We start from the raw sequence: 13146 nt of genomic DNA, 5'->3' as shown, positions 1-13146 counted from the left end.
GTGCCCCTATGTCGTGCAATGCCGCGGAGGTCAGAAGAGGGCTTCAGATTCCCCTGGAACTGGAGTTAAGGACAGTTCATAGCTGCCATGTGGGTGCCGGGAATCGAACCCGGGTCCTCTGCAAGAGCAGTGTGTTTAACCGCTAAGCCATCTCTCCAGCCCCATAAAAAATTTTTTTAAACAAAACAAAAAAAAATATTAATAGATCTTGATTTCTCCTATTTGATGATGCATTGTTAGATGTGAGTGCACCTATGTCGTGCAATGCCACAGAGGTCGGAAGAGGGCCTCAGATTCCCCTGGAACTGGAGTTAAGGACAGTTTGTAGCCATCACGTGGGTGCTGGGAAATCAAACCTGGGTCTTCTGCAAGAGCAGTCGGTGCTCTTAACCACTGAGCCATCTCTCCAGCCCCCAGAATTCTTTTCAAATTTGATGTGTATTAGTGTTAATGCCTGCATGTGTGTAAATGTACCCATGTCATGCAATGCCCACAGAGGACAGAAGAGGGTGTCAGATCCCCTGGAACTAGTTATGGACGTTTGCTATCTGCCATGTGGGTGCTTGGATTCAAGCCCCGGTCCTCTGCAAGAGCATCCAGTGCTCTTAACCACTGAGCTATCTCTCCAGTCTAGTAAGCCAGGATCTTTGACAGCCATTACTACCTCACTTTAAGACCCAATACAGTGATCCTCCCATATATGTGACAGAAAATGGAGCAACTCAGAAGCTACACTGTGCTCAACTCTGTGATGAGTGGAGAATTCAGTACCTCAGAGGATACATCAATGAAATGCTAAAAGGTGATACTCAGCTGATACTCAGCTCATTTTTCTTTTTAATGTGTATTCATGTATTGCCTGCATGTAGGTAAAGTGCATCCATGTTGTGCAATGCCCTCGGAGGTCAGAAGAGGCCGTCGGATCCCCTGGGACTGGAGTTACGGACCGGACCGTTGTTAGCTGCCATGTGGGTGCTGGGATTCAAACCCGGGTTCTTCTGCAAGAACAACCAGTGTTCTTAACCGCTGAGCCATCTCTCCAGCCCCCATTTTTATTTAGACAAAATTTACTGTCATGCACCATCAACTAAAACTTGCTTCTAAAGCTCATTAAAACATTTTAATCTTCTTTGTATTTCCAAGTAGATGAAATTTATTAGAAATGGAACCAAATGTTTTTGCAGCTATAAAAGACGGTGTGAATATAAAAGGCTACAATTCCTGGTCTTTGTTGGATAAATTTGAATGGGAGAAAGGCTATGCAGATAGATACGGGTTTTACTACGTTGAGTTTAACGTAAGGAACAAGCCTCGCTATCCCAAAGCTTCAATCCAGTATTACAGGAAGATTACCACTGTCAATGGCTTTCCAAATCCATACAAGGTAGGATAATTTACCTGTTTCTTGTCCTGGTCTTAGAACTAATCATTGAGGTGTCCAGAACCTCCCCTTTCCTTTAAGGAAGATGATGGCTTGTCTTGCCTCCCCTGCTTCTCCACCAACTCTGCTCAGGATGGTGAGCTTGCTGCAATTCAGTCCCTTCCCCCAGAGAATGGGGTGATGCAGGAACTCCATCCATGCTGGGCTATGATAGGACAAAATCAATAAAGATGTCAATGGTTTTGTTTCTGGAGCTAGGGATGGAGCCCAGGGCTTTATACCATGTAATGCAAGGCTTCTACCACTGAGCTACATTCCCAGCGCTAAATGCTGCCTTTATGCAAACAAGTGCTACTTACATTTTAATATGTAAAAACTTCAGTAAATTGAATGTATATCATCTCTTTTCTCACCAAATGGCAAAGTCATGTAAATGCACTGGCTCCAAGTAAAGATTGAACATCAACAATTTAACCTTTCCTTTTTTGAGACAGGGTCTCCCTGTAACCCTAGCTGGCCTGGAACCCACTATGTAAAACAGGCTAGGCTCCATCTCAGAGATCTTCCTGTCTCTGCCTCCCAAGTACTGGGATTAAAGACATGCACCACCATGCCCCTCAAACCTTTTAAAGGCTATCAAGATTTCAATAATCTACAAATTCCCCCACCTGCTCTCTATCTAGCCTGTTACTATACCTATTAGCAGGGATTATAAACTATTATCTAGGATGTTTTAATAAAAAATTTTGAAAACAAATCTACTTATTAGAATTACTTTATGGTAAGCCAAGTGGAACTAGAGATGGTGGCAGTAGCAATCAGTGTCAGGAAGTCACACTGTAATTACTAGAAAACTCATGGCCACCCTGAGCTACATGGATTGTTTCAAAAAATTTTTTAATTTTACTATTATTATTATAAACAACTATGGAGTGATGCTTATTAATGCTACAGGCTGAGAATATGGACAGAGTCCAAGAGAGATGACTTATCCCTATTCTGTAATGTGGAGGACCTCAGCTCTCCATGGGGCCTGTCTCATGGTCTTCTTCATTGTAGCAGGGCTCCAGGTTTGTGGCATACCTAACAAAGCAGAATCTGCATTCATCATCTTTCCTGACCTACCCTCAGACAAAAGCCAAAAGAACACACTGGCTCCATCTGTTGATTACCAGTTAGTCACAAATCTGCCCAGATTAAAAGGAAGCAGTGCTGGGTGCTGCCTTTTGATGGGGAAGAGGCAAAACTGTAGAACACAGGAGCAGTTTTTTGACAAGTTGTCTTCACAGTCAGGCTCCCCTCACTGTGCTAGATAGCTTTAGTGTCAACTTGACATACCTAAGGCTGGCCTTGAACTCACAAGAGATCCACCTGCCTCTGCCTCCCAAGTGCTTAATTTTATTATTTTTATGTGTATAGGTGTATTGCCTGCATGTGTGTAAATGCACCTGTGTCGTGCAATGCCCGAGAAGGTCAGAAGGTACCAGATCCCCTGAACTGGAGATACTGACAGTTGTTAGCTGTCATGTGGGCGCTGCGATTCAAACCCAGTTCCTCTGCAAAAGCAGTAAGTGCTCTTAACCACTAAGCCATCTCTCCAGCCCCTCAAAACATTTATTGAAAAAAAATTTTAAAGCAGTACACAGTGTGCTCAAGCATAAGTCAGTGAGATGGCTCAGTGGGTAAAGGTGCTTGCTAACCAAGCCTGGTGACCCGAGTTCGATGCCCAGGACCCACATGGTGAAAGCTAAGAAAACTGACTCTTGCACATACGCATGCGTGCATGTGCACACACACACAAATACATGTAAAAATGTTTTTAAATTACCTCACATTTGCTCTCTAAAAATTTTTAAACAGGAAAAAAATTGTAAGACAACCATACTTATCAAGTGGGGTTTCATTAGGTAGAAAGATGGCACCACAAATCTTTGGAAACGTGCTCCATCAACAACCAGATGCTTGCCACAGGTGAGGATATTCTCTTTTTTGATAACTAAACCCAGTAATTTTACATATGATGGCATTACCAAAATTTCAAAATGATTTACCTAAGGTCAGTCTTCCCAATCTGTTTATGATTAAAATGGATTTTTTTTTCCCCTTAAAAGTAATGTTGTTTCTGTTTTACAAGCACTTACAAAAATTTTTTTTGTGGTGTTAGGACTGGAAGCCAGGCCTTTGTACATACTAAGCAAGCTAAACTCCCAGTCTCTATGTGTCCCTGGCTAGCCTGCAACACACTATGTAGACCAGGCTGGCCTTGATCTCAGAGATCCACCTGCCTCTGCCTCCCAAGTGCTAGGATTAAAAGTATCCACTATGGCACATATCTACTTTTTGAGACAGGGCTTCACTAAGTTGCTCAGGATAGCCTCGAACTCTGCAGCCCAAGTAGGCCTTCAACTTGTGATCCTCCTGCCTCAGCCTCCCAAGTAGAATTACAGGCCTGCACCAAGTCCAGCTTCAGCAAGAAATTATTCAGCAACCCCTAATATTTAGGACTCATTTTAAGCCCTGGAGATACAGCAATGAACAAAGTAATGTTCCTATCTTCTTAAAAGGCACCATTTCTTAGGTGATGGGATCTAAAAGGATCAGAGATACAGAATAGCCACCACTGCATCAGGAATGCCAATGCTTACCACTTATGTTTCTGAATTTATCTTTCCCCATAAAAGCAATCAGAGAAATACACTTCCCATTTTACTAAAGTCATTCTTTAATGTGTTATCCAAAGCAGGCAGTACCAGACCAAATCCCCCAACCTGGTTATCTTTACAAGCTAGTGTATGACCATGCACCAGCCTCCCCATATCTAATCAGGCCATATTAGTGTATAGTCAGCCCATGAAACCAAAACAAACTCAATGTAGCCATAATGCAGGATTTGTTGAAAAGTCTATGAACTTCATGGGAACCTGGCTGTGCCCATTTATCTCGGTAACTGGGTGTCCAGCAAGCAGCCCAAAGTGGGTTACATAAAGTGGGTGACAAAGAGGTTCACTACTGCATCAGTGCACATGCTATATGCTTATCATTTAGCTCTTTAAGCTAGAAAGAATTATCACAAGGATTTTAATGTTTTTATTTTGAGCAACAAAATAATGAGTTTCAGAATCACCATTAAAAATTTTAATACTCATACATTTCTTTTTTTCTTTTTAACTCATACATTTCTTAAGATATATACAAGAACATATTCAAAAGGACAGAAATGTTTCCTGAGGATTTTTCTTTCACAAATCCTTCAATAAAAAGTTACAGGAACCATGGAATACAACTGCTAATATTTTGAGATTAATGTGTGGCGAGGATAAATACTGATATACATTAAGGTTATTAAAGTTACAGTGGAAGAATTACATTTAGGCATTCCCATATTTTTCTGAAATGTTTACAACCCTCACATAATATTGGGGAATAGGGGCTGGGGAACCAACCCGGGGCCTTGTATATGCCAAATACGTGTTCTACCTCTCCACTGTGCCCCCCAGCCTGTATTTTTAATCTAACATTTTAATTTTAATGTAACTGGGCTGCTCCCTTTCACACCACCAAAGAACAAGCAGAGCCATGATGTTGCCCGTCTTTAGTTTTCTAAGTACAGCTCGAGGCTTCGGGACAAAGCTCGGTTCTGGTGGACTGTTCTGGTCTGTTTCAGAGCTCTTGCTCAGGCACATATATGTGGCTTCGGAGATCACAGTACCCACAGTCTGCACCCTCTGCATCTTCATCATTGCCCTGCTGCCGATGCTCCTCCTCCAGAGTCACAACTGAGAAAGGATCTCAACTCCACCTTCATCTTTCAGAGAATCTTCAGGATCACCTATTTTCTGCATTGAAAGTTTATATAATGTCTATTTTCAGGCTCTGTGATAATTACTTCCTTTTCCCCTTTCCCCTTTTTGGGTTTGTGCTAGAATTTAAAAATTAAGAGATAAAAATAAGCATACAAAAAATAAAAGTGACCTGTAATCTCAACAGTCATAAAGTCAGAGTTAATATTTTGCTATATAACAAATACACACTTTCATTTTATAAAAGTAGAAACATGGTACAGTTTTATAATTTGATTTTTTTTTTCCACATTTACATTTATCTAGAAAGACCATTTTAATGTACAATGACTGTCATTTGAGCACTGTCCTATCTGATGGACATTGTCAATAACCCTTTCAGGCTGTAGACTAAGCCCACCAGGAAGAAGCACCCAGTGGGCATCAAGTGACATGTGCACTGCTGAGGCAAACCACACATGGCAGTCACTTCACTGACACTAGTGCCACTGCCAAGAAATACCACAGTACCGAACTGTGACAGTAAAAGAAACATTTATCTGCCAGGCAACAAAGCTGTGTGTGTATGTATACACGTGTGCATGCAAGAATGTGTTTTAAAATAAAGGTCCATTTTATTCTTAAGTATCCTAAAATTAATTTCATGTATTAGAGGACAAACATGGCTTACAAGGGAACAGTAAGGGCAAGCATTTTACACATTAGTAGATTCCATCTAATTGTGTTTCTGAAACCCAAAAAAGAGTAAGGGAGTTTTCCATGAATCCTTTTGCTTAAACTAAGATGTTTCTATCTGGGGTTCATTGTAACTGGGCTGGAAAAAAACCCATTTTAAACAAAACTTTGCTTTCAATGTCAAGTTGGGATGTCTATTTAGGATTTTTCTCTTTCATTAGTGATTTTGAAATCAGACTACAGGTTTAAAATGCAAAGATACTGCTGCTCAGAAAAATTTGGGCGGGTGAGATGGCTCAGGAGATAAAGGCACTTGCCACCAAACCTGACATCTGAGTCCGATCCCAGGGACACACATGGTAGGCAGAGAGAACTGATTCCTGCATGTTGTCCTCTGATCTCCACATGCATATTCATATACATAAACACAAATAAATAAAATAGTAATTAAAAATTATTTTCACTTCCCTGATTCTAGGATTAAACTGACCTATTAAGTGGCCAACAAAAGGCAAAAAGGAATTAAAGGCTTGCAATGCCGAGTAATAATCTGGCTAGACAGTCACTAGTCTGCACTCCTACTAGATTGAGTAGACATTTACAGCATTTACAACATAACTAAGGCAAGGTCCTCAACACATTACAATGCATAACACAGATACCTTGGCAGGGGACCTTTCAACATGTTACTTGAAGTGCACCTGGCTGCAGGTAACCATGTTAATGAAGGCCGTCCTTTCTTCCAGACTACTGTTTAATGTCAACTCAGAAAAATCTGCAACCAGAAAGATAGTGAGGTCAGAAACGCTGCACTGCGAGGCTCCTCCACTGCATAAGATCCACTGCACCACAGCACAACAGAGCAGTCGAGAGTTGGTGTGAATGGCACTTATCTTCTCCTGAAGAGAATTTATTAGACAGAACTTGGCCAGGGCAACTCATTTATATAGTTAAGTCTTCTAGATGTTTTAAATGCATGATTAAAATCTAAAATTTAATGTAGACTTTGAAAAAATTGACTGATTTTCCATTTGGGAACCAACTGTTTTATTCTCCATGCCATAACTTAGGGTTAAATAACTGTCTTTTTATCCTGTTATAATTCCAGAGAAGAAAGTCTACTTAGGACCTGTAAATTTAGAGTTAAGACGCATATGTGTTTTTTCCCCTCCCAAAGACCCAAAGAATGACTAGGGCATTTCAAAGCAAAGATCCCATTAGCATTTAGATGGGACTGGCCACTTCCTTGTGGGCCAATGTTTTGGTTTCCATATTTTCACCATTATACTGCCATTTACTGAGCACCCACTGAGTGGGCAGCACTCTACCGGACACTGTTTCTCTGCCCCATTAACTCCAAATCATTATTCTCTCTTCCCATGGCAGCTAAAAGTATAAACTCTCTCTCAAGTTTCCCTGTTTTTGATGCCAACTGTTTTACTCAAGAGCATAATATTATTAGATATACTGAAAGTTAGTTTTGATCTAAGTATTCAGTCCAATGAAAAACTCCTAATTTCTTAAACACGTATCTTTGGCACAAAATGAAGCATAATTTTGTTTTGTTTTTGAGGGGCTGGCACAGAACTTGTTATATAGACCAGGCTAGCTTTGAACTACTAGAGAACCACCTGCCTCTGCCACAACTGGAATTAAAGGGGTGTGCTGCAATGTTCAGATATTTATTTTTTTGGGTGGGGATGAGACAGGGCCTCATGTACACCTGGCTGGCCTTGAAACTGACGACAGCTGAGGATGACCCTAACCCTGACCCTCCTACCTTCACTTCCTCGTTTTGGGATAACTGGCTTGCACCACCACCTCTGGCCATAATTCTAAAAAATTACTATTGTGTGTATGATGTATGGGTATGTAGACATATGTACATGCACGTGTGTTATTTTATATATATATATATATATGCATTTGTGTATGTACATGGCATGTGTAGAGGTCAGAGGACAACTTTCAGGAGTCAAGTCCCTACTTCCACTATGGGTTCTATGGATCAAACTCAGGTTGTCAAACTTCTGCATTAAGTGTTTATACTACTAGCCCTATAATTTGCTTTAATATCTATACCTAAATAGCTCATAACTTCTACAAATGAAGTCCTTCAAGACTAGATCTTGCTTTAGGACAAAATCTGTAAAGAACTTCTAGACACAGGGGCTGGAGAGAGGCTCAATGGTTGAGAGTGCATCCTGCTTTTCCAAAAGACCCAAGATTCCAGCACCTATTAGGGGGCTTACAAGTGCCTAATTCCAGCTCCAGAGAACCTGATGCCCTCTTTTGCATTTTCAGGCACTTGTACACACATGGCATACAGATACAGACATATAAAAATAAATCTTTAAAAAACAATCTATCATGGTAAGCTGGGCATGATGGTGGGGCCCATGTGTAAATCCAGTACTGGGGAGCTAGAGGTAAGAAGATAACTGTAAGTTCAAGGCCACCCTGGTCTACATAGCAAATTCTAAGCTAGGAAAGCTTCGTAGAGGAGACACTGTCTCAAAATGAAACAAAACCGTGTGTGTGTGTGTGTGTGTGTAAAAGCATTTTTATTTTTTTTACTTTTTTTTTGATCTTTTTGAGACAGGGTCTCCCTGTAGCCCCAGCTGGCCTGGAACTTGCTTTGTAGACCAGGCTGGCCTTGAACTCACAGAGATCCACCTGCCTCTGCCTCCCGGGTGCTGGGATTAAATGCATGCACCACCACATCCGGCTTTTTACTTTGTTTTTTTTTAAACAGGGAGACAAGGTTATAAAATTTAAGCCAAAACGTGAAGGCATTTCTAACTCCACACACTGCCTGATTTCACATGAATTCCTTATTTTATAAGAGGAGTTATTAGGTCAATATTACCAAACTGTTTGAACATTCATTCAAAATCATTTTTACTCTTTGTTTCCCAGTAGCTTGTACCAAAAAGACTCTACAGTATAAGGTCCACTATGCTCTGCTTTTTTAGTTGTCATTGGGCTTTATCTTACATAAATTCCCTTATGAAAAGTTTAATCTTTAAAAATGTCTCATGTGTATTCACGTCTTTTTTTTAGATCAGAGGCTGGCCTGGAGGCCTGGAACTTACTCTATAACTTGGGCTGGCTTTGAGCTAGCAAAAATCTTCCTGCCTGAGCTTCTTGAGTGCTAGGCTTACAAGTTTGAGTATGCATAGCTGGCTAACGTGGTTGGTCCTCTTTTCTCCTCTCTGTGTTTCTGCAGTGCTGGGTACGGAACTCAGAGGCCTTGTACATGCCAGGCAAATGCTCCACCACTGAACTCCTAGTCCCAAACTTACTTGCTTTTTTAGGAACTTGCTATGTAGACCAGGCTGGCCTGGAACTCATAAAATCTGAAGTCTGCCTGTCTCTGCCTTCAGAGTGCTGGGATTAAAGGTATGCACATAGTGAGTAAATCCAGGCCAGCTGGGACTACAGGGAGACCCTGTCTCAAAAAAAAAAAAGAAACGAAAACCCATGGCTTGACTTTAACTGATGGCTCTGGGAAAACTCTTTGGTTTCTTTAGGACTTTGGCAGTTTTCTTACTTACATAGAGCCTTTAATTGACAGAAGTTCCCAAGTCAAAATATATTTGGAAGAGAATAATATTTCTGCAAGTAACTTTCAGGGTATCTGTAATAGTCAGTATGAACTATATAACTTGACAGAATCTAGAATCACCTGGGAAATGGCCCTGAGCATGCCCGGGGGGAGGGGATATCTTGATTATGTTAATTAAAATAGGAAGACTTGCCCATTGTGGGCAGAAGAACCATCTCCTGGATAGGGAATTCCAACCTGTTTTATTTTTTACTTATTTAATTTTTTTTTATGTGTATGAGTATTTCGTCTGCATGTATGTAAGTAAACCTGTACATCAGAAGAGGGCATCAGATCCCCTGGAACTGGAGTTAAGGACAGTTGTTAGCTGCCATGTGGGTGCTGTGAACTGAACCAGGGTCCTTTGCAAGAGCAGTCACTGCTCTTAACCACTGAGTCATCTCTCCAGCCCCTCTGATCTGTAGAAGCAGAAAAATCAAACTGATAAAACTATACGTATTGACATCAGTGGCTGATTCAGGCCTCTGAAATCTTCTAAGGCCCTGTAAGAAAACTGTCAAATTTATTTTCAGATAATCTTTGTAATATCTGAAAGTAGTCACTTACAGCCCATAATGAATATGAGATAGGCATAATCAGTGTGCGTGAAGACAAGGGTTTCACAGGTGCTTCCTTGGCCACCTAATTACTCAGAGCTAAAAGACTAACATGGACCATCTTTGACAGAATACAAGAAATGCCCATTCCTATTCCAGCTAGAGAAAACACTCTAGGGAAGAAGTGCCACCACAATTCTAAAGTGCACAGTGCACAGTCTGAGCCAACATTGCGTTTCATCATTCACCTCTACGCCCGTGTCCCTACTGCTTGCCCTCATTCAGTAAAGTGCTTTTATAAAAGGAAAAGCACTCTTTGTAAATATACACTTTGAATTCAATTTTTCTAAGCCTCACACTGGCACAAAAGCCAGGATTTTTTTTTTTAAAGTATACTTTATATGTACAGGAAAAGACTCCTAAGGACTATAACAATGATTCCTCCCCAATAATATTTAATTTAGCGTAAACGATCTTTACCAGGCTTGTGAAAACTCGAATGGTCCACAAGAGAGCTGTCACTCAGCTGCCATATTGTTTTCACTTTCTTTTGACTGCTGCTTATTTCCACTCCCCATTTCTGTGGTTTCTCACTAATGAAAATAGAAAAAAATTAGAATTAAAGAACAACAACCAACCAACAGCTATCCCTTCCTTCCTTCTACAATCACTTAAAAAATATGTATTATTTTTATTTTATGTGTATAAGTGTATTGTCTGCATGTATGTAAGTGCACCCACGTCATGCAATTTCCACAGAGGTCAGAATAGGGAGTCGGATCCCCTGGAACTGGAGTTATAGACGGTTGTTAGCTGTGATGTGAGTGCTGAGTCAAACCTGGGTCCTCTGAAAGAGCAGCCAGTACTCTTAACCACTGAGCCACCTCTCCAGCCCTCTACAGTCACTTAGTGACATCCTTATGTGATCAGCACTGAAGAGGAACATAAACAGGTCACAATTCCCACCCTTGAAAAGCACAGTAAAGATGGGGAGAAATAAGAATATATTTAACATTTCAATGAAAAGTGGTTTTGAAAAAAGCACTAACAGCTGGGCATGGTAGTGCATGCCTTTAGTCCTAGCACTTGGGAGGCAGAGGCAGGTGGATCTCTGTGAGCTCGAAGCCAGCCTGGTCTACATAACAAGTTCCAGGCCAGCTGGGCTACAGGGAGACCCTGTCTCAAAAAGACCGAAAAAAAAAAAAAGCAAACAAAGCACTAATAAAGAAATACTATGTAAGGTTTGGTGGCCCACACCTATAATTTCAGCACCTGGGAGGCTGAGGTAAGAGACCTGCCACAAGTCCACAAGTTCAAGGCCAACCTGGGCTACAAAGCAAGTTCGAGGCAAGGTTAGACTACACGGTGAGACCTTGCACTAATCCCATGCCTTCCCCTAAAAAAACACACAGGAAAAGGAAAAAGAAAGAGGCACCAAGATAAAAGACAAAGTGAACAGAGAGTGGGCCCGAGGCTTCTCTTTGAAGGATGAGGTGGCTAATAACTGTATTTAAGATAAAATACAGGAGGAAGGAATGAGGAACTTAAAATCAAAAACATTTAACATAGTTCAGGCATGGAGGTGCATGTTTTTAATCCCAGCACTTGGGAGGCAGAGGCAGTCTCTGTGAGTTTGAGGCCAGCTTGGTCTACATTTTGAGTTTCAGGCTAGCTAGGGCTACACTGTGCAATCCTGTTTCAAAAACCAAACAACAAAATTTATTTTTTTAAAAGATTTCAGGTCAGCAAGATGGCTCAGTGGGTAGATGATGCAAGTCTGACAACCAGAGTTTGATCCCCAGAACCTACATAAAAGATGGAAAGAGAGAACTGATTCCATAGTCATCCTCTGACCTCCACACACATGCCATGGCAGGCAAACCCACACACTATAAATTTAAAAAAGATTTGTTTTTATTTATTATATATAGGCATGTATATGCCACAGCACCCACATGGAGGTCAGAGGACAACTGTTCAGGAGTCAGTTTCCTCCTATTTTTTTTTGGAGACAGGGTCTTCCTGTAAACTGGAACTTGCTTTCTATGTAGACCAGGCTGGCCTTGAACTCATAGAGATCTGCCTGCCTCTGCCTTCTGAGTGCTGGGATTAAAGGCACACGCCACCACGCCGGCTCTCTCCTACCTTGTTTTTGGTTGCAGGGTCTCGCTTGTTATTTCTGTTTGCACACTGCTGAGTATGTGAGCTTCCTATACATTCTCCTGCCTCTGCCTCCTAGCTCCCTAATGCTAGGGCTGAGATCATACATGTGAGCCACCATTTGTGACTTTTTGAAATGTTCTATGCATCAAATTCAGGTCACGAAAGCTGTTCTTTTACCTGCTGAGCCATCTTTTGGGGGCCCTATTTTGATTTGGCTTTTGTTTTGCATTTGTGTGTGTGTGCGTGTGTATACGCATGTGTATATGGGGTGGCCATGAAGGTCAAAGGATAACTTGCAGGAGTCAGTTATCTTCTACCATGTGGGTCCCAGGTAATGAACTCAGGTTATCAGGCTTGGTGGCAAGCACCTTTACTTGATAAGCCATCTCACTGTCCTACTTTGATTTGTGAGACAAGGTCTTCCTATGTAGTCCAAGCTGGCCTTGAACTCTTGATCCTCCTGCCTCAGACTCCCAAGTGTTGGAGATACAGGCAAGAGCTACTAGGCTAGCTAAACAATTTTTTTTTGCCCCTTCCCATTATTTTTTTTTTTTTTTTTGAAATTTGTGCCAGGTGTGGCGGTACACGCCTTTAGTCCCAGTACTTGGGAGGCAAAGGCAGGCAGATACCTGTGAGTTCAAAGCCAGCCTGGTCTACATGAGTTCCAGGCCAGCTGGAGCTCCAGGGAGACCCTGTTCCAAAAAGACCAAAAAAAAAAAAATTATTTGCTTTTATTTTATGTATGAAGTGCACCCATGTATACATTGCCTGTGGAGGCTAGAAAAGATTGTTGGATTCCCTGGAACTGGACTTACAGATGGTTGTTAATCACCATGTGGGTGCTGGGAACTGTACCTTGGTCCTCTGCAAGAACAGTCAATGCTCTTAACCACTGAATCATTTCTCTAGCCCCATTTAATTTCTTAACTGACAAAAATGTACATATTTTTAATTGAAAATAAA

General features: G+C 41.2%; 2 protein-coding genes across 3 annotated transcripts in view; one reads left to right on the top strand and one right to left on the bottom strand.

Moving 5' to 3' along the window:
- The window catches only part of Lctl (lactase like), a 28136-nt gene extending 22950 nt beyond the window's left edge, over positions 1-5186 (top strand). Inside the window, 3 exon segments of the mRNA XM_008836348.3 lie at positions 1185-1384; positions 3289-3352; positions 5046-5186. Of these exon segments, the coding sequence (XP_008834570.1) occupies positions 1185-1384; positions 3289-3352; positions 5046-5161 (380 nt within the window). The 3' untranslated portion in view covers positions 5162-5186.
- Zwilch (zwilch kinetochore protein) overlaps positions 4454-13146 on the bottom strand; it is a 41479-nt gene continuing 32786 nt past the window's right edge. Inside the window, exons 17-19 of one of the 2 annotated variants that reach the window (XM_008836349.3) lie at positions 10501-10613; positions 6519-6631; positions 4454-5300 (exon numbers count right to left, since the gene is read on the bottom strand). In XM_008836349.3, coding sequence (XP_008834571.1) covers positions 6543-6631; positions 10501-10613 — 202 coding nt within the window. In that variant the 3' untranslated portion in view covers positions 4454-5300; positions 6519-6542. The remainder of the gene's footprint in view (positions 5301-6518; positions 6632-10500; positions 10614-13146) is intronic. The other variant, XM_029565009.1, reaches the window with a different exon arrangement.

The sequence above is a fragment of the Nannospalax galili genome, unplaced genomic scaffold, assembly GCF_000622305.1.
Source record: "Nannospalax galili isolate Female #2095 unplaced genomic scaffold, S.galili_v1.0 scaffold54, whole genome shotgun sequence".
In the NCBI taxonomy this organism is placed as follows: Eukaryota; Metazoa; Chordata; class Mammalia; order Rodentia; family Spalacidae; genus Nannospalax; species Nannospalax galili.
The sequence above is the reverse complement of the archived record's forward strand: the minus strand, read 5'-3'. Positions and strand labels throughout refer to the sequence as shown.